Source organism: Pristiophorus japonicus, chromosome 6 (assembly GCF_044704955.1).
Source record: "Pristiophorus japonicus isolate sPriJap1 chromosome 6, sPriJap1.hap1, whole genome shotgun sequence".
NCBI lineage: Eukaryota > Metazoa > Chordata > Chondrichthyes > Pristiophoridae > Pristiophorus > Pristiophorus japonicus.
In genome coordinates, this window is record NC_091982.1 from 118,295,215 (window position 1) to 118,317,363 (window position 22,149).

The following is a 22,149-nucleotide window of genomic DNA, read 5'->3' on the forward strand; positions in this document are numbered from 1 at the left end:
ACCTGCTCAAAATGTGGGGAGGGAGTCACTTGTTCATCCAACCTGCTGAAACACCAGCGAGTTCACATCAGCGAGAGGCCGTTCACCTGCTCTGAGTGTGGGAAGTGATTCACTCACTCTTCCCGCCTGCTGAGACACCAGCGAGTTCACAAGTGACTGCAGGGTTTCGATTCTGCTGTTATTGCTGCTGTTATTCACATCCTACTGAAATGTGTTCATTCTGTTAATTGGCGTTTGTTTCTACTGATGTTAATAATCCTTCAACTAGGCTGGAGTTTAATATTTTGATATTTCAAATAACAGTGTTGATATTTGATGTCTCCAAGATAAGAGGAGACTACTTGATGTCCTGTTTCTGACTGCTCCAATTTTGTTCGAGGCGGAGGAGCAGTGAGAGATCGGGGCCCAGGAGCGTCGTGATTGGGGCCCAGGAGAGACGAGGGTTCGGGGCCCAGGAGAGGCAAGGGCCCAGGGGCAGCACGGGCCAGCCCACACTACGATCTATGGATAGTAGGAGCATGTGTGCGCACTAGGTCCGTGCAGCAGAGCTTGGTTTCCAGTTGTCTTGGTTAACCCTTGCCACTGGATCAAGACCTAGCTCTGTCAAGCCCGTGTGGTGGCTGGTGTGCAACGGCCACCCCACGTTAAAAGAATCCACGCACAGGCATCTTCCACCCTTTAGTATATAGTTCTGGACCTAGATTGTCAGGTCTCTCATTGAAACACCTGTGAACTCATCCCTTGTTGGTGTGGAAGCAAGTCATCCTCAATACGGGGGACTGCCTAATACTATGCTGAGTTGCACTTGAACAATTATTCACCCTTGCAGCTCAGTTGCATTAATACCTATACTGATTCCCCACTCATGTTACAGAGGGACTTGAATGGAAAATAAAATAACTTTTTTGTTTTAGAGAGCTGAAAGTTATCAAGCCCAACAAGACAGGCCCTTTGTCAGAGATTAGCTTCCGTAGAAAAATGAAGCCTCCAATTTGTGTTGATCAAGATCCCACACACAAGAATGAGATAAACGGTCAGTTAATCTGCTTTGTTCTGATGTTGGTTGAGAGATGAATATTGGCCGGTCACTGGGAGAACTCCCATGCTCCTCTTTGAATAGTCCCATGGGATCTTTTACATCCACCTCAGAGCGGAGACAGGGCCTCGGTTTAATGTCTCATCTGAAAGATGACCCCTCTGACAGTGCAGCACTCCCTCAGCACTGCACTGCAACAGCAACAGCAACAATAACTTATATTTAGTAACGTGGTTAAATGTTCCAGGCACTTCACAGGAGTGTTTTGAAACAAAATTTGACACCGAGCCACTGATGGAGATGTTAAGAAAGATGACCAACAGCCTGATCAAGGAAGTAGGTTTCAAGGAATGTATTAAAAGAGACAGGAGTAGAGAAGCAGAGAGGTTTAGAGAGGGAATTCCAGAGCTCAGGGCCCAGGCAACTGAAGGCACGGTCACCAATGGTGGAGTGATGTAAATCAGAGATGCACAAGAGACCAGAATTGGGCAAGCACTGACAACTCAGTGCCAACCTCGAGTCTCAAGTCTTTGGAGTGGGGCCTGAAACTACAACCTTGTAACTCAGAGACAAGAGTGAGCCAAGGCTGACTCAGTCTCATTTCCCCCCAGTCCATGCAGCCACTCCCCTCCCCTGCTCTGCTTTAAGCTGGAACTCTCCTCTCTCTCTCCCCCCGCAGTCTATCCTGGCACGATGTGCCCTGTGCAAATTACCCTGGATCTCAGCATTTCTCACCCTTCCAGTTGAACACTCTGCTCCTTCAGCACCACTGCAGTGTTTCCCCCTCCCCATTCCCCTCAGCACCATTCCATGTCCTCAGGAGATCCCAGAGCACTTAGCAGCCAATTACTTTTGAAGTATGTTCAATGTTTTGTTCACAAAACTGGCACCAAAACACAACAACACAGCAAGCTCCCACATACAGCATTGTGATAATGACCAGATAATCTTTTAGTGATGTTGGACAAGGGATAAGTGTTGTCCCAGGCAGCAGGGAGAAGTCCCTTGTTTCTCTTTGAATAGTTACATAGAATATACAGCACCGAAACAGGCCATTCGGCCCAACCAATCTATGTCGATGTTTATGCTCCATCGAGACTCCTCCCATCCTTCCTTATCTAACTCAATCAGCATAACTTTCTATTCCTTTCTCCCTCATATGCTTTTCTAGCATTCCCTTAAATACATTGATACTATTCGCTCCAACCATTCCCTGTGATAACTAATTCCACATTCTTACCACTCTCTGGGTAAAGAAGTTTTTTCTGAATTCCCTATTTGATTTCTTCATGACAATCTTATATTGGTGGCCTGTAGTTTTGCTTTTCCCCAGCCAATCACTTTTGAAGTATGTTCGATGTTTTTTTTAGCAAAACTGGCACGCAAATTGTGCACAGCAAGCTCCCACAAACAGCAATAAGATAAATTACACTGAATGTACAGCACAGGTACAGGCCCATTGGCCCAACTGGTCTATACCGGAATTGATGCTCCAATCAAGCCTCCTCCCACCCTACTTCATCTAACCCCATCAACATATCTGAATGACCAATTAATGTGTCTTTGATAGTGTTGGCTGAGGGATAACTGCTGGTCAGGACACCGAGAAAACATTCCTGCTCTTCATATAGCACCTTGGGATCGTTTACATCCACCTGCGAGAGCAAACGGGGCCTTCAGTTTGATGTCCCATCTGATAAACGCTGCCTCCGACAGTACAGCAATCCCTCAGTGCAGCACTGGAGGGTCAACCTGGATTATGTGCTCAAGTGCTGACGTGGGGCCTGACTCCAGGAAGAACCATCACCCTGACCCTAGCTGAATATCCTGGTTCAGAGATTCGTCTCGGGCAGTGGATCAAAGCGAGCGACAGTGAAACGAGTGGCCGATTATCGATCACCTGCTTTGCGATACTGCACAAGGTATTTTTCCACCCCACCAGGTTTAAAATAAATAGAAAGGCTCGGATTTATATAATACCTTTCACGACCACCGAATGTCTCAAAGTGCTTTACAGCCAATGAAGTACTTTTGGAGTGTACTCACTGCTGTAATGTGGGATACACGGCAGCCAACTTGCACACAGCAAGCATCAACAAACAGAAACGTGATAATGACCAGACAATCAATATGTTGATTGAGGGATAAATATTGGCCAAGATAGCGGGAATAACTCCCCTGCCCTTCTTCGAAATAGTACCATGGGATCTTTTATGTCCACCAGAGAGGGCAGATGGGGCCTCGGTTTCATGTCACATCCGAAAGATGACACCTCTGACAATGCAGCACTCCCTCAGCACTGCACTGGAGTGTCAGCCTGGATTTATGTGCTCAAGTTCTTGGAGTGGGACTTGAATCCACAACCTGACTCAGAGGTAAGTGTGCTACCCTCAAATTAATTCAAAAAGGCAAAATATAGATAGTTCTAGTAGTTTATTGGTTTCAAATAGATAAATATTTACTTTACAAAATGTACAAGCACTATATGGATCTGCAGTTTTGAAATCGGTATTAGTTTGTGTTAAGAGTGCGGGTTGTCTCCAGTGAGCTAAAGACAGTGTGAACTTGACATTGTTTTCCACTTGACATACAGGAAGTTTGTAACCACAAGAATCAATTTGCAATGAAACTGTTTTTAAAACAAGCTTGCTTCCTGTGTAGCTCGGTTGCTGGCACAAGGCAGCAACATCCCTTAAATAGTTTCATCAGCGCACTTTGTCTCAACTTCGCAAGCAAGTTTTGGAGCATGCGGGACCAAGCTTGTCCGAGGCTGCATCCGGTCAGCGAGATCTTTTCAGCCACTGCATTTCCTCGTGTAACAGGAACAGGGCATGTCATCTCGAGTTACCTCATCTCTGTAACAAGAAAAAAAGGTTCATTGCACTCGATACACAATTAGGAGTGGGGGAGGGGGGCAGTTCATTACAGCCTGTGTTTGTTCAATACAGTGTAAACGATCACTTAAAAAGTGACTGGGTTTGAGATGAAAAGAAATTCTGCAAAGCTACATTATAACTCTGGTGTATGTAACCTTTATGTAACAACACTGCAATACTGTATATACGTAAGAAATGCACACCTTGACCACAGAGGGTGAACTTATGGGAGACATTCCTCATCTGGTCACCCAGGTATCTAAAGGGAGGTCCAGGTTCAGGTCATGGAGTGACCTTGTCCATAGAATGTGCCCAGTGTGGATTTGTGGTATTGTGTAAGGACTTTACATTGGCGACGAGAAACGGGAATGAACCACCCATGAGAATGGCCACCGGCAGCACAGATGAATGGTACTATGTCGGTGAGGACTGGGACGATTTCATTGAGAGGCTCCAGCAGAGTTTTGTCATGAAGGATTGGCTAGGAGACGCAGCGGCCAACAAGCGAAGGGTTCATCTGCTGACGAGCTGTGGACCCAAGACTTACGCGCTCATGAAAGACCTGCTAGCATCCGAGAAGCTGGCGGACAAAACCTTTGAAGAGCTCGGCAAACTAATCGGTGAGCACCTCAAACCGGCGAGCAGCGTAAACATGGCCCGACACAGATTCTATACCCACAAACGTCGGGAAGGACCGAGCATACCGGATTTCGTTGCGGACCTCCGGCGCTTGGCCAGCCTCTAAGTTCACAGATGCCTGCAGAGGGGAGAGGCTAAGGGATTTCTTTATTGAGGGCATCGGTCATGCTGGGATTTTCAGAAAGCTAATTGAGATCAAGGACTTGACCTTGGAAGCGGCGGTGTTGATGGCTCAGACTTTTATGGCGGGGGAGGATGAAACCAAGATAATATACGCGTGCAATTCTGCCTCCAACGTGGCAATGGATCAGGGAGTCAATATCATAAAACATGACAGAGCCCTGCAGGCAGGCAAGGGCAGTTCGACACACCCCAGCAATAGACCCAAGAATAAGTCTCCAACAGAGATAATGGCAGGCTGAACGGACATTTACGCCACCCCAGTGGACAATGCGGCCCAGGATGGGGCCATTGACACCAACTAACAGGGTGCTCAAGAGCAGTCAAAGGAACAATCAGCAAGGAATGCCTTGCAACAGCTCATTTGTTCACAACAATGGGAATCTCAGTTCATGCTGGAGGTGTGGGGGCAGACATGCTGCCAGGACTTGCAGGTTTCAACAGTTCGTCTGCAGAAATTGTAACCTCACTGGCCATTTAGCCAGAATGTGCAGAAAACCTGTAACCAGGCTAATATATGAGGCGGATGAACCAGATGAGGGGTCTGCGAGGCAGGATGACACTTGGGGCAAATCAATGGATGCTGAAGTTTAGCGGGTTCATGCAGCAAATATTCACAGCTCATATACTAAAACGCCACCTATGATGATGAAAGTCCTAATAAACTGCATCCCTGTACGCATGGAGCTGGACACAGGGGCCAGCCAGTCAGTCACTCATGAGTGTTCAACAATTCGAAAAGCTGTGGCCATTCAAAGCCGGCAGACCCAAACTAGAACGCATTGAGACACAATTACAGACATACACCAAAGAATCATTCCAGTGCTAGGCAGTACAATGTTGGCGGTCACACACAATGGATCGGTGAACCGGCTGCTTCTCTGCATTGTCCCGAGCAATGGTGCCACACTGTTGGGGAGGAGCTGGTTAGCTGAGATGAACTGGAAATAGCGGGGATGTGCATGCCATGTCATCTGTGGAGCGAAGTTCATGCTCACAGATCCTATAGCAATTTGTCACTATTTCAACCTGGCATCAGGATGTTTAAAGGTACCAAAAATAGTGATACTCATCACCCCAGACGTCAGACCAGTGCACCATAAAGCCAGAGCTGTGCCGTATGTGATGTGGGAGAAAATGAAGAGCAATTTGAACCAGTTGCTGAGAGAGGGCATCATCTCGCCCGTTGAATTCAGCGACTTGGCAAGCCCCATCGTTCTCATCCTAAAAGCGGATGGCTCGGTCAGGATCTGTGGGACTACAAGGCCACTATTAACCGGGTGTCCCGACAAGACCAATACCCGCTCCAGAGAGCGGAGGACCTTTTTGCTATGCTGGCAGGCAGCAAGCTGTTCATCAAGTTGGACCTCACTTCAGCCTACATGACCCAAGAACTGGCCGAAGAATCCAAGCTACTGACCACCATCATCACGCACAAGGGGCTGTTTGTTTACAACAGGTGTCCGTTTGGCATTCGACCAGCGGCAGTAATTTTTCAAATAAACATGGAAAGCCTGCTCAAGAGTTGTTGATGTCAATTCACTGGATTTATTCAAGAGGGAGTTTTATATGGCCCTTACAGTTCAGGGGATCAAGGGGTATGGAGAGAAAGCAGGAAAGGGGTACTGAAGGAATGATCAGCCATGCTCTTATTGAAAGGCGGTGCAGGTTCAAAGGGCCGAATGGCCTACTCCTGCACTTATTTTCTATGTTTCTATGTTTCAAATCCATTCCTGGAACAATTGTATTTCAGGACGACATCCTCATCACCGGTCGTGACACCGAGGAACACCTCCACAACCTGGAGGAGGTGCTACTGGACCGGGTAAGCCTGCGACTCAAGAAGTCTAAATGTGTGTTTTTGGCTCCAGAGGTCGAGTTTCTGGGCAGGAGAGTTGCTGCAGATGGGATTCGGCCTACCAAATCCAAAACGGAGGCGATTTGACGAGCGCCCAGGCCCTGCAACACAGCGGAGTTGCATTCATTCCTGGGATTCTTGAACTATTTCGGGAACTTTCTGCCGAACTGAAGCACAGTGTTGGAGCTGCAACATGTGCTCCTGCGTAAGGGTTGCGATTGGTTTTGGGGGACTGTCAGGAACGGGCTTTCAATCGGGCGTGGAACCTATTTTGTTCAAATAAGTTGTTGACTCTCTATAAGCCCTGTGATAAATTGGTTCTGACATGTGATGCATCGTCCTATAGGGTTGGGTGAGTGTTGCAGCAGTGTAATGCTGAGGGCCAACTCCAACCTGTGGCTTATGCCTCCAGGTCGCTCTCTAAAGCTGAACGGGGATATGAGATGGTTGAGAAGGAAGCACTCGCATGTGTCTATGGGGTGAAAAAGATGCATCAGTACCTTTTTGGCAGGAGGTTCGAATTAGAAACGGACCACAAGCCGTTAACATCCCTGCTATCAGACAGCAAGGCTGTCAATGCCAATGCGTCAGCTCGCATACAGCGATAGGCTCTCACGCTCGCTGCGTATGACTACACCATCCCGCACTGAAAATTGCGCTGACGCGCTCAGCAGGCTTCCACTGGCCACCACTGAGGGGGCAGCGGAGCAAAGCGCTGAGATGGTCATTGCTGTCGATGCCTTTGACAGCGCAAGCTCCCCCATCACAGCCCGCCAGATCAAAATCTGGACCAACAGAGATCCCCTCCTACCTTGATTAAGAAATGTGTCCTGACTGGGGATTGGGCGCCCGTACAGAGAGCATGCCCTGAGGAGGTCAGACCGTTTCACAGACAGATGGATGAGCTCTCCATCCAAGCCGACTGCCTACTATGGGGCAGCCGGGTAGTCATGCCCCAGAGGGGCAGAGAAGCATTCATCAGGGAACTCCGCAACAAGCACCCAGGCATCGTGCTGATGAAGGCCATTGCCCGGTCACGTGCGTGGTGGCCGGGAATTGATTCAGACCTGGAACACGGGAATACTGTGTTCGCAGTGGACCCGCTCAGCCCGTGGCCCTGGCCTACCAGGCCACGGTCGCGTATTCATATAGACTACGCGGGCCCGTTCATGGGAAAAATGCTTCTCATTGTGGTTGATGCGTACTCAAAATGGATCGAGTGCATCATTTTGAATTCGTGCACGACATCCACCACCGTGGAGAGTCTGTGTGCGGTCTTTGCGACCCACGGCTTGCCGGACATCCTCGTTAGCGAAAGTGGCCCATGTTTCACAAGCTACGAATTCCGGGAGTTCATGTCGGGTAATGGCATTAACAATATCAGGACAGCACCGTTCAAGCCGGCCTCCAATGGCCAGGCAGAACATGCGGTCCAAATCATAAAACAAGGCATGCTCCGGATTCAAGGACCCTTCCTTCAATGCCGCCTATCGCGCCTCCTGCTGGACTATAGGTCCTGACCGCACTCGCTCACGGGGGTCCCGCCCATGGAGCTACTCGTGAAATGAACACTCAAAACTCGGCTGTCCCTCATTCATTCAGTCCTGTCCGACATTGTTGAGGGCAAGCGCCAATCCCAAAACGATTACCATGACCAAAATTCAAGGAGGAGATATATAGAAATTGATGACCCTGTATTTGTTCTCAATCACATTTTGGGGCCCAAATGGCTTGAGGATACCGTAATAGACAAAGAGGGAAATAGGGTCATAATGGTTAAACTCAACAATGGGCAGATATGCCGCAAGCATCTGGACCAAGTAAAAAAAAAGGTTCAGCATGGAAACTGAGGAAGATCATGAGATGGTATTCACACCACCGCCAGTGAATGAGCAACAAGAACATTCAGCAGCATGCACAGTCCCTGCACTCAGCCCGGACAGGCCGGAATCACCACAGGTGACAGAGATGCATACCAAGGCTCAACAACCATAGCCCCAACTGTGGCACTCCACGAGAGAGCGCAGACCACCTGAGAGACTTAACCTATGATCCCAATAAGATGTTGAGGGGGAGGTGATGTCATGTATGTAACCTTTATGTAACAACACTGTATATACATAACAAATGTACACCTTGACCACAGGGGGTGAACTTGTGGGAGACACTCCTCACCTGGTCATCCAGATATATAAAGGGAGGTCCCACGCAGGGTCATCACTTCTTGGTCCTGTGAATAAAGGTTCAGGTCATGCAGTGACCTTGTTCATAGAATGTGCCTCGTGTGGATTTGTGGTATTGTGTAAGGACTTTACAACTCTTGCCTAAAAATGTTTAGTTGACCTTGCCAGGAATGAAGGAATGAAGTATTTTTCCAGGGCAGGGTTTCATCATATCGCTTTAAATCAGGAGTCAAACTGTCTCGGCCCCACCCAATCCTTTGGTGCCTCTGTATGGTGAGGCTGTGGGAGATAATGAGTCACTGTTCAGTGTTAGGGATCCTGCTAAGCAATATTCAAATGGCAATGATGATGATCCCCTCAGATTACTCTTTTTAAATCGCAAATTAGTGAAAGCATTCTAGCATGCAGAGATATTCTTCAGGGATGCATTAGCTACAAGTCTAATGCTTCAGATTAGAAGCCAGATTGTTGGGAGGATATGGGGGAGGGGAAGGAGGGAGCTATATTGTAACTCAATATCAAAGTACAACTAAACGTGTTCATTGTTTCACCTGAAAATCAGGTAGTCTCCTTTCGTTTGACATTCAGCTCCTGGAACCCAGGTCTGAATCAAGGAGACGACCACTTTGGAGTCAATTGGTTCTGGCAGAACTTGAACAGAACGGTTGGCAAGCAGGTTATTTAATGTCATAAATCAGCCCTGTATCTGGGACTATAGGACGTACCTTTACACGAGCCCTGTATCTGGGACTATAGGACGTACCTTTACACGAGCCCTGTATCTGGGACTATATGATGTATCTTTAGACCAGACCTGTATAAGAACATAAGAACTAGGAACAGGAGTAGGCCATATGTCCCCTTGAACCTGCTCCACCATTCAGTCAGATCATGGCTGATCTGATCATGGACTCAGCTCCACTTCCCTGCCTGCTCCCCATAACCCATTATCATCAGCAAACTTGGCTACGTTGCAATCTATATTAACGACTTGGAAGAAGGGACTGAGTGTAAATAGTTGGTTCCCAGCACTGATCCCTGCGGCACCCCACTAGTTACCAGTGTATCTGGGACTATCGGAAGTAACTTTATACCAGCCCTGTATCTGGGACTATAGGAAGTATCTTTAAACCCATCATATGTGTGCGGCAACAAGATAGCAGATCCATACTGGAGGGCTGAGTGTCGGTGAAGATTCTATATGGCAACGGAAAAACTAATGGGAGGTGGCAACAACTCACTCCAGTCATCGTCACCTCGTGCTTACTTAGAGAACGATGCTTCCATGGGGAGAGGGCTAAGCAAGAGGTAATGCAGATTGTAAATACAGCCTTTATGAGTTAGCCAAATACTTATTTAAAGGATTATGTACCTGCTATCGTCTGATCCAGGTTTGCAATAAAATCCTCCAGATCCCTTGTGTCTCCAAGTTTAGCTAAAGGGAAAAAAAACAAAGTATTTAATGTACAGATTGAGAATAACCCAAGGATAGCAAGCACAAAAGGAGGCTATTCGGCCCACCTGCAGGGACCGTCCTAACCCTTCAACCCCAAAAACAACTTGAATTTACATAGCACCTTTAACATACGTAAACATTCCAAGGTGCTTCACAAGAGCATAATCAGACAAAAGATGTAGCAACTCACCAAGGCTTCTTCGACACCACCTCCCAAACCCACGACTCTCCACCTATAAGGGCAAGGGTAGCAGGCGCATGGGAACATCATCACCTCCAAGTTCCCCTCCAATTAATACACCATTTCTTCATCGTCTCAGGTGAACACATGCTTGGTCAAAGAGGTAGGTTTTAAAGGAGTGTTTTGAAGAAGGAGAGAGGCAGAGAGAAGGATTGGTTTATGGAGGGATTTCCAGAGCTTCGGGCCAGGACAGCTGAAGGCATGGTCGCCAATGGTGGGGCGAAGGAAGTGGGGATGCACAAGAGGGCAGAGTTGGAGGAGCGCAGCATTCTTGGCAGGTTGTACTTGTAGGAGGTTAGAGAGATAGGGACGGGGGAGTAACTGAGAGTATGTTAAATCATTCCATTGGGTTTACCTCCACGACACTGCCCGACAGGTTGTTCCAAACACGCTGAATAATGATGTACTTTCTGATACCAGGGCTGGGGAGTTCCTTAGATCTGCTCCCGTTCCACCCAGAGCCCGCTTAAGAGGTCTTGGGGCCCAGAGCAACAAGAAATTTGGGGACCCTCTGATCCCTATCCCTCTAATCCATTAAAACATAACCATGTAGCAAGGTACATGAAGAAATCGGCCTGCAGAGTTTACAAACGACATTCGGAATAAACCAAAGTCACAATGCACTATACTTGAATTGCTTCATTTTATCACGCACAAAAAACAAACTACATTCTGTGACTTTAATCCCCAGGCTCTATTATATCACAGCAATTATCTGCTATCAGCATCTAATTAAAATTAAGCATCCAAAAGGACTAAACCAGTGAATATATTAATTGCAATACATTCTCAGTAAGAACAATCCAAGATATAGCTGCTCCATGCATCATCTACTCAAAGTCATTGAGTTTTGCCTGCTATCAGATACGGATTCCAACTCCTTTCTTCAACAGTGAAACTTCTTTTTTTGGAAGAAGGATTGGGAGGAAATAAATTTAGAGCATTTATTCAACGTTAGCCTGGAATCCATCAACAGACAGAAAGTCCTGCAATTACCGTGACTGCTTCAGATTAATATATACGCTAGAATCCTGCCATTTTCAGTAACATAATTTGGGCCTGTATACAAACAAGGGCCAGCCCATTGCTACCCCCTGACCTCGCACTGCCTGCCAACCGTTTCCATGCTGTTGACCTCTCGGGTTTGGCCTTGCGCGAGAGGTTGCGAGAACTGGAAGGCCACTGCGAGCAGGTGAACAAAGTCCACAGGTGTGACACGCAAACTCTGCTTCCCTACATCCTCCCTGGTTCCTCACTGCGGTGCCTAGCGAGCTTCCTGGAGACCCCAGGTGTGATGATTTTTACTGGGTGTAATGTATACACCTGTTAGTATGCTCACAGCTTTGTGGAGCTGGCGAGAGGTGGGCACCGGAGGGACTGGAGTGCATCATCACCCCCAAATTTTAAATTTGAACCAAATAACGTCAATTTTAAATTATTTATTGGTTTAGTGCCACTTTAATAAGGGGACACTTGTATTAATGTTCTATTAAAAATAGTTGTAGAGCTGTTGATTTGAGAGTGGCTTAGCCAATCACCTGATGTTCGAGAGACTCAATAAAACCCCAGCCAGTTGGGTTTAGGGGATCCATGATGAGGCAGGTGGTTGTGAGCCTGGTGGATGAACTGGTAATGTGATTGTTAAACCTTCGCTAATAAATCAACTAGTTCTTAGCAACACATTGCTGTTATGATTTCTTAAGCAAAGAACCCATGAAGCGAATACATTACACCAGGGGCCCTATATATGCCCTGGAACCCTGGGCACAGGGCTCATTGACCTGTGTATCAATCTAAACGGTGCATAAAGGTGTTTCCACCACACTTCATTCTAAGTTACTGCAACAAACCAGTAAATTGCAGGGCCAAACCCCCATAACATGCCTGGAACATCTTAATTTCTCACTGGGGAAGGTTTCCATATACACTGGCTACTGTATTATCATGGATTAGCTGGTTTTTAGAATACTTGCTTCATTATCTTATAATCATCAGTAGTGGATTTATAATCGTGTGTCAGAGTCTGTAATCATCAACTGTATGCAATGATAGCCTGAATTGTGTATGGCAATTAACCCATTTGCTTATAGCTAAAGTCTGTGAGTAATCTGTAATGAGACAACTCGGTGTGCGAAAGAGGATTACTATAGTCGAATAGTGAGGTTTTGGGTGAAGGTTGGATATTAGCCAACAAAGTAAGGATGGGACAGTTAGCCTGGGAACCAAGCTTAGGTGCAGTTACCATTGTGCTGGAATGTTATAAATTCCATAGTGAATAAAAACTAAGGCCAACTGCAAGGGCCATATCTCAACATATCTCAACCTTTTGTGTTGCCATAGCCACCCTAGGAGTCTTGTTGGTCAAAAACAGATGATGCAAGAGTGTCATAAGACTAGAACCCTGCATACGTCAGGGTGTTATGAACATGGCATCTTTAATGATTGGCTTTTGGGCATCAGCCAGTGATTGGCATCTTCCTGAACCAAAGGATTTGAATGTGTAAGGATATAAGGGGGTCTTAACAAATTGTAGAAGATTTTAGGGGTGGAAGATTTCAGTTAGAATCAAAGAGACACCTGGGAGCCGAGACGGAAGAGACACAGGTTGTAGCTTCTTTCTCCAAACTCTCCTACAACTACATCTATCAACGTCCCCGTGCCCACTGGGCCAAACTTCCTCGAAAGTTGCCCCCTGCCTAGCCCTGACCTCACATCTCTCTCTAGTTGCTCTCTGATCTCCCCTCTTGTCCTCCCCACACGCACCTTGTCCACGAGACCCACTTCCTGATCCCTTGACCCTATTCGCAGCAAACTGCTGACCACCCAACTTCCTTTCCTGGTTCCCATGTTAGCTGACATTGTTAACGGTTCTCTCTCCTCAGGTACGGTCCCCCACTCCTTCAAATCTGTCGTTATCATCCATCTCCTCAAAAAAACAACCCTTGACCCCTCCGTCCTTGCAAACTACCTCCCATCTCCAACCTCCCTTTCCTCTACAAAGTCCTTGAACGTGTTGTCACCTCCCAAATCCGTACCCATCTTGTCCGCAACTCCATGTTTGAATCCTTTCAATCAGATTCCCGCCACTGCCACAGTACCAAAATGGCTCTCATCACTAATGACATCCTTTGCGACTGTGACAGAGGTAAACTATCCCTCCTCATCCTTCTCGACCTGTCTGCAGCATTTGACACGGTTGACCACTCTATCCTTCAACATCACTCCATCGTCCAGCTGGGTGAGACTACACTCACCCAGTTCCATTCTTATCTATCTAATGGTAGCCAGAGAATCACCTGCAACGGCTTCTCTTCCCACCCCCGCATCGTTACCTCTGGTGTCCCCCAAGGATCTATCCTTGGCCCCCTCTTTCTCTCATCTATATGCTGCCCATTGGCGACATCATCCGAAAATACTGCGCAGTTTCCGCATGTACGCTGACAACACTCAGCTCTACCTCTCCACACTTTTCTCGACCCCTGCTTGGTATCTAAATTGTCAGACATCCAGTTCTAGGTGAACAGAAATGTTCTCCAATTAAATGTTGGGAAGACCGAGCCATTGTTTTTGGTCTGCGCCACAAACTGCGCTCCCGAGCCACTGACTCCGTCCCTCTGCCAAGCATTAATTTGAGGCTGAACAAGACTGTTCGCAACCTAGGCATAGTGTTTGACCCTGAAATGTGCTTCCGGCCACATATCCCTGTCTGGCATAAAAATAAAACGTGGAAGGTGGCTCAACCGTGGCTAACAAGGGAAATTAGGGATAGTGTTAAATCCAAGGAAGAGGCATATAAATTGGCCAGAAAAAGCAGCAAACCTGAGGACTGGGAGAAATTTAGAATTCAGCAGAGGAGGACAAAAGGGTTTAATTAGGAGGGGGAAAATAGAGTATGAGTGTAAGCTTGCAGGGAACATAAAAACTGACTGTAAAAGCTTCTATAGATATGTAAAGAGAAAAGGATTAGTGAAGACAAATGTAGGTCCCTTGCAGTCAGAACCAGATGAATTTATAAATGGGGAACAAAGAAATGGCAGACCAATTGAACAAATATTTTGGATACGTCTTCACTAAGGAAGACACAAATGACATTCTGGAAATACTAGGGGGCCGAGGTCTAGTGAGAAGGAGGAACTGAAGGAAATCCTTATTAGTCAGGAAATTGTGGACTCATTAATGTGATAATCCAGAAAAGTAATTGCAAATTTAACCATTAATTCGGCTCCAATTTATCCCCCCACCTTTTCCCTCCAGCAAAACATACCCATGCAGACTTCCAAATGCTCTGGACTCAAGTTACATCTCTCTCCCACAATGAACTAGCCCTCCTGGACATGTAACCCACTCCAGCCCACTCCTTTATTGTGAGGCCCAGTGTAAAGGTACAATATGTGCAAGCACTTTATATAAATGACCTGCACTGATAGGAGAGACCATTCAGCCAACCAATCGACACATGAACACATTTACCTGATCACCAGGAATGGGTGGATATGCAGATGGTCAGGGACCCAGCACCCTGGAATGAACCTCTGACTGTATGTATTTCAGCAATGCTGTGACACTGAGAAGGTGAAAGGAAATGAAAAAGGAAAGAAATCCTTCGGAGAGAGAAAGATTGAATGAGATCGTGCCTCGTGACAGGGAAAGCAAGAGACGGCCTTCTGGGGAAAGGGAGAGGTATTAGGGATGTGAAATGGGGACATGTGGAAAGAGAGGGAACCTTTCTGGAGGAGAGAGACAGGCCTGGATTTTAGCTCCAAAGCAAGTTCTGTGCAGGGGGACTGTTTTGAGGTTGGGAAGAATGGGTTTCCTGTATTTCGTGCAGTTATTAACTGTAGAGCTCCTTTAACAAACAATTCCTGTTGGTTTCCTGCCCACAGGCAGCCCGTTTAACCGGTTAGAGCCTTGTTGGGCAAGGAAGCCTGCAGCACAAGGCCACAGCTTGAGGAGAGCAGGTGGGTCAAGGGGGAGCAGATGATGGTCCAATGTAGTTCGGGGGGCGGGGGGAGGCTACAATGGTGGGCGGAGTGGCTAGCAGACAGATTGTGGGGGAGGGGGTCTGGGGGGTTTACTTGTTGGGCCTGGAGGAAACAGTGCTGCTCCTCCTGGCCCATAAGCAGTCTTTTTAAAAAAAACACTTACCTCATGGATTCAGCCCTTCTAACCTCCTTTCACCTGCCGGGTTTCCCGAGGCCTGGGAAACCCCGCCAACATGTGTTAAAAATACAATTACTGTTAAAATTAAGGCAGGCAGCCTCATTGTAATATTTAAATCACCAATACACCTCCTGCGAGCCAATTGGTCACCCGCCCGTCATCCCACCTCTATCAACCGGAAGTGGGAAGGTTCAAGGCGGGTTGGGTTCCTGTTTCAGATTTTTTGAATTTTAACCTCTGAGCCACGCCAACCCGCCCTTGTTTGGGAAGATTCAGCCCTGAGACTGTGTTGGGAGGAGTGTGGGGGAAGATCAAAAGGCCAGTTGAGGTCAGGAATGGGGGAAAGCTGAGAGAGAAAGACAAGCGCACACTGCTGAATGGGAAAGGAAGGGAGAGAAACCCTTGGTGGGGTGTGGATCTTGGGCCCCAATGGTACTGGAAGGGACAGAAGCAATTTGGACTTGATGTTCTCACATTAGTGTATAGCCCATCTCCCCCCAGAACAATTCTGTTCTACTACTAGTATTAAGCAACTCCTGGGGCTGGGGATTCAGTGGAAGTAACCCACTCCACAGAGTTTCCTGGACATCACTGAAATAATTGAGGATTCTAGAACAATAAGTAACATCGAAGTGACTGAAACACATCCACACCCACAATGCACTATTCCAGTAAGGATTGGACGTCACTTCACCGAGGGGAGATGAAAGCTGGCCCTGTGCTTATAGTTGCTGGCTGGTCACAGGCCCAGAGACACCACTGGCACCACCCAAAGGGTGCCAAGAGTACAGAAAGGAGGCTTTAATAATGTCAGTTATTTAGATCCTACCTTTGGGTGTTGCTGTGTCCACAGAGTTCAGCTTCTCAACACTACAGTTTAAGCTGCTTGCACCAGATGAGCCCGTACCTGTTGGTAATAAAAGTCATACATCTGAGAGTGGTGCCTTCTTCTGCTGTACACCCAGAATTATACACATTTCAAATGAAATATAAATCAGAGGTCAGCACCCACTTCAGGGATCAGACATCAGCAAGGGTGGAGTTTGTTCAATAGAAGATCCAGGGGCCGAAATGGCCCTTTTCTGAGGCTTGTTATCGCCTCCAAGAGACCTTACCGCCTGGGGGCTGGCGGAGGGTGTGACCTATCCACAATTGCCTCGGGCCGGTGGAAACGGGTTTCAGCCGCGCCCCGACTTTCCAGCCCCGCGGGGGAAGTTGCCCCGCAGGAGCAAGAGCACCCCCCGGTCGGTGCCCCCTGACAACTTCGCGAGGCGGGAAGCTGCCAGTGCCTGGGTGGTGCAGCCGCCATTAAAAAGGGGAAGGCACACCGCCATGTCCGCCATTTTGTTGCAATTGTCAGCCGACTCTGCAGTCCGCCCGACAATGACGGCCTCTTGGGTGCCGGGCTGCTGGCCCAGCCAAACCCCTCCCTGGTGGCCCAGTGGGAGCCAAGGAGGTCTCCCTGGGCCTCGCAAAGTCCCTCCCCTCAAACAATGCCCCAAAGCGCTGGGAGGCGATGACATAGTTAAAGAGCTGAATTTTCATGTCACTTCCCTCCGACTCCCGCCGGGTGGTGATCATTTGAAAAATCCGCCCCAAACAGGGCGGAGGGCAATTTCCAATCCCCAGAATGACAATATTATTGAAATGATTTATTTTTAAAAGTGTTCAATCCTCACCAAGATGTTTGTTTCCCCATCCTACATCACAAACAGCTTAAACATTGGTTCAACCAGTCATTTATCTCATTGCTGTTTGTGTGCAAATTAGCTATGGTGTTTCCCTGAATTACAACACTGACTGTACTTCATTGGCTGTGAAAGTGATGAGGTCATAAAAGGCACTATATGAATGCAAGTTCTTTCTGTGAGGATTGAAAGTTATTATGACTCATCGTTGCCTAATACGTGGTGACCATATGCATGAAGTGATACTGCACTTAAAGCAGCCCAAAATTAGACACGTTTTCTCCCCCTCCTTGGGGGAGGAAGAGAAACAATTGAACATGCTCAGGATCCATTTTGATTGTCATGATTTAGTTTAAGGTAGCTGGAACTGATAATCTGTCATTGATCCCAGACACCAATTGATGTGCATTTTACAAACCCAATTTCAGACCAAGTTGGCAAATTCTCATTGTAATGCTACACTTGAAGCAGGTTCAACAAAGCATTATTAAACATCACAAGCAGAATCAAAAGGAGACCAAAAACAACATGGTAAATAAGGAGTGATACAATTGGATCGAGTCACAAACAGAATCTTCCACATGGTGGGGTACTTTAAATCTAACTCACTGGGCAGGAAACCCACTGGTTTTATACCCAACTCGCTGGGCAAGAAACCCACTGGTTTTATACCCAACTCGCTGGGCAGGAAACCCACTGGTTTTATACCTCGCCCAGTGACTTCAATGGGGACTAAAATCAGGGGGGGCTGTAAAACCGGTGTTACACCCAAACCCGTCAATTTCCCCATGAGCGGGTTAGGTTAGAATTGCCCTGCCAGTTATGTCAGCACAGTAGGATCAGGGAATACATTTATCCCCCCCCCCCCCCAACAAGGTTGATTGGAGACTTATCGGAAAACACTTCCACCCATTGGAGGGAAAGCATCTGGGCTTCTCTCAACCATGATGTGGGATGTGTTACTGGCCAACTCTAAATCATGCCATCGCTGTCAAAATTAATCTCAAGAAAAACAAGACATGCATTTCTACAGTGCCTTCATAATGTCAGGGCATCCCAAAGCGCTTTGCAGCCAAGGGATTATTTTGAGCTGTAGTCACTGTTGTAATGTAGGAAACATGGCATCCAATTTGCACACAGCAAGGTCCCACAAACACTAATGTGATAATGACCAGATAACCTGCTTTGGTGATGTTGCTTGGGGGATAAATATTGGCCAGGACTCCCTTGATCTTCGAATAGTGCCTGGGATCTTTTACATCCACAGCCAGCGCCACTTGAAGTGGTGTGTTGACAGGCCACCATACTCAATTTGTACTGTGGTTGTTATATTACTGCACGACTGATCCAAGAGCCTGGGCTAAACATTTAAATGTGAGTTCAAGTCCCATCGTGCCAGTTTGAGAAATGGAATTTAGTTTTTTTTTAAAATCTGGGAATAGAAATCTGTTATCAGTAAAAGTGAGCTTGAATCTGCCAGATTGCTGTAAAAATCCACCTGGTTCATGTGTCCTTTAGGAACCGGTCATCCTCACCCAGTCTGGCTTTATGTGACTCTGGGCTCACAGCCATGTGGTTGATTCTTCACAGCCTTCTGCAATGACCTAGCAAGCCCCACAGTTGTATAGAACCACTCAAGAAGGCCCACCACCACATTTTCAGGACAACTAGGGTTCGGCAACAAATGGCAGCCTGGTCAGCAATGCCCACATCACAAGATTTAATTTTTTTTTAAATGACTTCAGCCTTCAAAACCATGAACACAGAATTACATACAATGTACAACCCAGAAACAGGCCATTCGGCCCAACATGTCGATGTTGGTGATTATGCTCCACGCCAGCCTCCTCCCACCCTACTTCATCTAACCCAATTAGCATATCCTTCCATTCCTTTCTCCCCCCCATGAGCCTCAGTCACCTTTGTATTGACATCAGCAACAAAAATCATAATTCCAATCCAAAACAGTAACAGTTCTATGACCACATCAGTCACCTCGTGATAACGCATCCTCTGAAAAAAAGTATTCCCAGCTCATTATGAACTTCTGCTTAACATTGCAAGTTAAAGACTGCCTGCACATTGATGTTTAGTCAACAATGACTCCACCACACTACCAGCAAATCCCAAGATCTGCACGTACTAAATATCAAACCTGTGCCATTTGGCCAGTTCCAAATTTAAAATCGAACCTTCTGAACTGTAACAGTACAATGCAATGGTTACTCCGCCCCTCCCATTCAAATGGGGCTAACAGTTAATAAACCCACAAACTCAGCATAACTCACCATTCGAGTCATCAATTCCACTGTCACCAGCGCTGCCAGCACCCAGCCTCTTCATTTGGTTCAAGTGCTCCTCATACTGAACACCAGTGTCTGCAGAGCAGGAGAGGTCTTCAATGACCACATTGAATTCATTCAGGACAGCAGCAAATTCATCCTCATTCCACACTGAAAGGGGTTTTTTTTAAAAAAAGGTCGCATTTGGTTGTTATTTTGCTAAAATGTAATAGTCATAACATGCACATACTGACATTTAAAAACAGTCCCTTTGCCATCTAATACCAAACAACTGAACTGTACTTTGTAGATTTTGAAATTTATAGTCATTTCCTAATTTAGGGTGCTAGCCACAGCTCAGCGTTTGGCACTCTCCATTCTGAGTCAGAAGGTTGTGGGTTCCAGTCCCACTCCAGATACATCAGCACATGATCCACAGTGTGAGTAAAATGAGTTTAAGGGGCCTTTATCCTCACGCCATGAATCCGTTCTCTGCACAAGTCTTGTGAATAATCAGCAGCTCCTAATACACAGTGCTGTTAATTCTGTAATCAGAGTGTCCCGGCCAGCTACAGCCGTCAGCTCAGGGACTGGGCACCAGGAGGTTGGCAGGTGTACACAGCTGGGTTTTACTATAGATTTTTAATAACTCATTCTCGGGAGGAGAGAGTCACTGGCAAGGCCAGCATTTATTGCCCATTCCCTAGCTTCCCTTCAGAAAATGATGGTGGGCCTTCTTGCACCGCTGCATTCCGTCAGTGACGGTACTTCAGTAATGCTGTTTGGTAAGGAGTTCCAGCATTCTGACCTGGCGCCGATGAAGGAACGGCAATATATTTCCAAGTCACGCTGGTGTGTGACTTGATGCTGCCCTTGTCCTTCTAGGTGGTGGAAGTTGTGGATTTGGGAGATGCTGTTGAAGAAGTCTTGGCGAGTTGCTGCAGTGCAATTTCCAAATATTACACACTGCAGCCAGAGTGCGCCGGTGATGGAGGGAGGTGATGGTTAAGGTGGTGGGTGGGGTGCCGATCAAGTGGGCTGCTTTGTCCTGGATGGTGTCGATCTCAGTAATACTAAGAGGACAGGGACCCTGTGCACAGGTTGGGTGCCCCAAAATGATCCCTTCTTTCTATCACTGGATCCGCTGCAGGCTCCTGCCTGTCTCGTGCAGTTGCATGGGTTTCACAACCCGAACACCAGGGCCCAGTGATCATGCGCATGCATTTCAATCCCACCAATTACAAGTTGAATACAATAAATCTGGTCTTTTGTGAGCCGGCACCAAAAAAAAATGACCATAAGAGCCACCTGGTTTCAGGGACTGAGACTAGGGGCGGACTGAGACAGGCTGATGGGGAGTGGGACTGGGGACTGCCACCCCTACCCAGTCTGGTCTACAGGGTATCACTTCCCCACTCCCACTTTCACTCCCCAGTCCCAATCCCCATCCCCATCCCCATCAGCCTGTCTCAGTCAGTACCCAATTTCAGTCTCAGTCAGCCCCCAGTCCCGGCCAATGTTAGACAGTTTCAGCCAATCCCGGCCAATGTTGGCCAGTTTCAGCCTGTCGCTCTCAATCTCTCTCAGACTCAGTCACTTACCGGAGTTGCCTGTCTCCGATGAACTCATTATGACGGGCTCAGCTCCGCTTCTCTCTCACTTTCTCCGCGGGACTTGTCCTTTTATCCGTCTCATTACCCGCCGCCAAAGCCCGATCCGACCAATCACAACCCCAAGCTATATCTGAATGATGGGCCCTCCAGCCAATCAGCGAGATGCCCGGGAGGAGGCGGTAACCTTGGCACCTCGTGATGTCATAGAAAAGAAATATCGAATCAGGAGGAATCCCCCAACATCACGGAATCATCCCCTCCCCATCACCCGAAGGTTTTCCAAGCATCCAACCTTCAGTCTGGTTGTCTGTGTTCAAGTTTCGAGGGGCTGAGTATCCGACCACTGTTCCGAAGTTGCTATATCTTTGTGTGCCACTTAAAATATATTTATAAGATCAATCTAACAACAGGTAAAGGAGTTGACCAGATTTAAATCAACCAAGAAATAGATCAGAAAATGCTGGAAATACTCAGCAGGTCAGGCAGCATCTGTGGAGAGAGAAACAGAGTTAATGTTTCAGGTGGATGATCCTGCGTCAGAACTGGAAAAGGTTCGAGATGTAACAGGTTTTAAGGAAGTGCAGGGCAAGGAAAGGGGGGAGGAGAGGGGAGAACAGAAGGGAAGGTCTGTGATACAGTGCAAGGCAGGAGAGATTGAATGGCAAAAGGGATGATAGTACAAAGCAAAAGGAGATGGTAATGGGACAAGTACAGAAACAAAATATGGGTCTAAATTGGTGTAAATGGAGATGGCAGAATCATCAACTGCTGCCATGTGAAACAAAGGTCAGAGGTTATAGACTGAATTTGCTGAACTCCATGTTGAATGCAGAAGGCTGTAAAGTGCCGAATCGAAAGCTAAGGTGCTGCTCCTCGAGCTTACGTTGAGCTTTACTGGAACAGTGTAGGAGGCCGAGGATGGAGAGGTCAGAGTGGA

General features: G+C 47.2%; 1 protein-coding gene across 1 annotated transcript; it reads right to left on the minus strand.

Annotated features, from left to right (window-relative positions):
* Positions 1–3,460: 3,460 nt before the first annotated feature.
* Positions 3,461–21,280, minus strand: LOC139265231 (regulator of cell cycle RGCC-like). The gene is made up of 5 exons (XM_070882158.1): positions 21,201–21,280; positions 19,606–19,770; positions 16,459–16,536; positions 10,145–10,207; positions 3,461–3,891 (listed from the first exon to the last, which is right to left on the minus strand). The coding sequence occupies exons 1-5, from the start codon at positions 21,226–21,228 to the stop codon at positions 3,881–3,883; spliced, it is 345 nt and encodes a 114-aa protein (XP_070738259.1). The 5' UTR covers positions 21,229–21,280; the 3' UTR covers positions 3,461–3,880.
* Between the last annotated feature and the right edge of the window lie 869 nt (positions 21,281–22,149).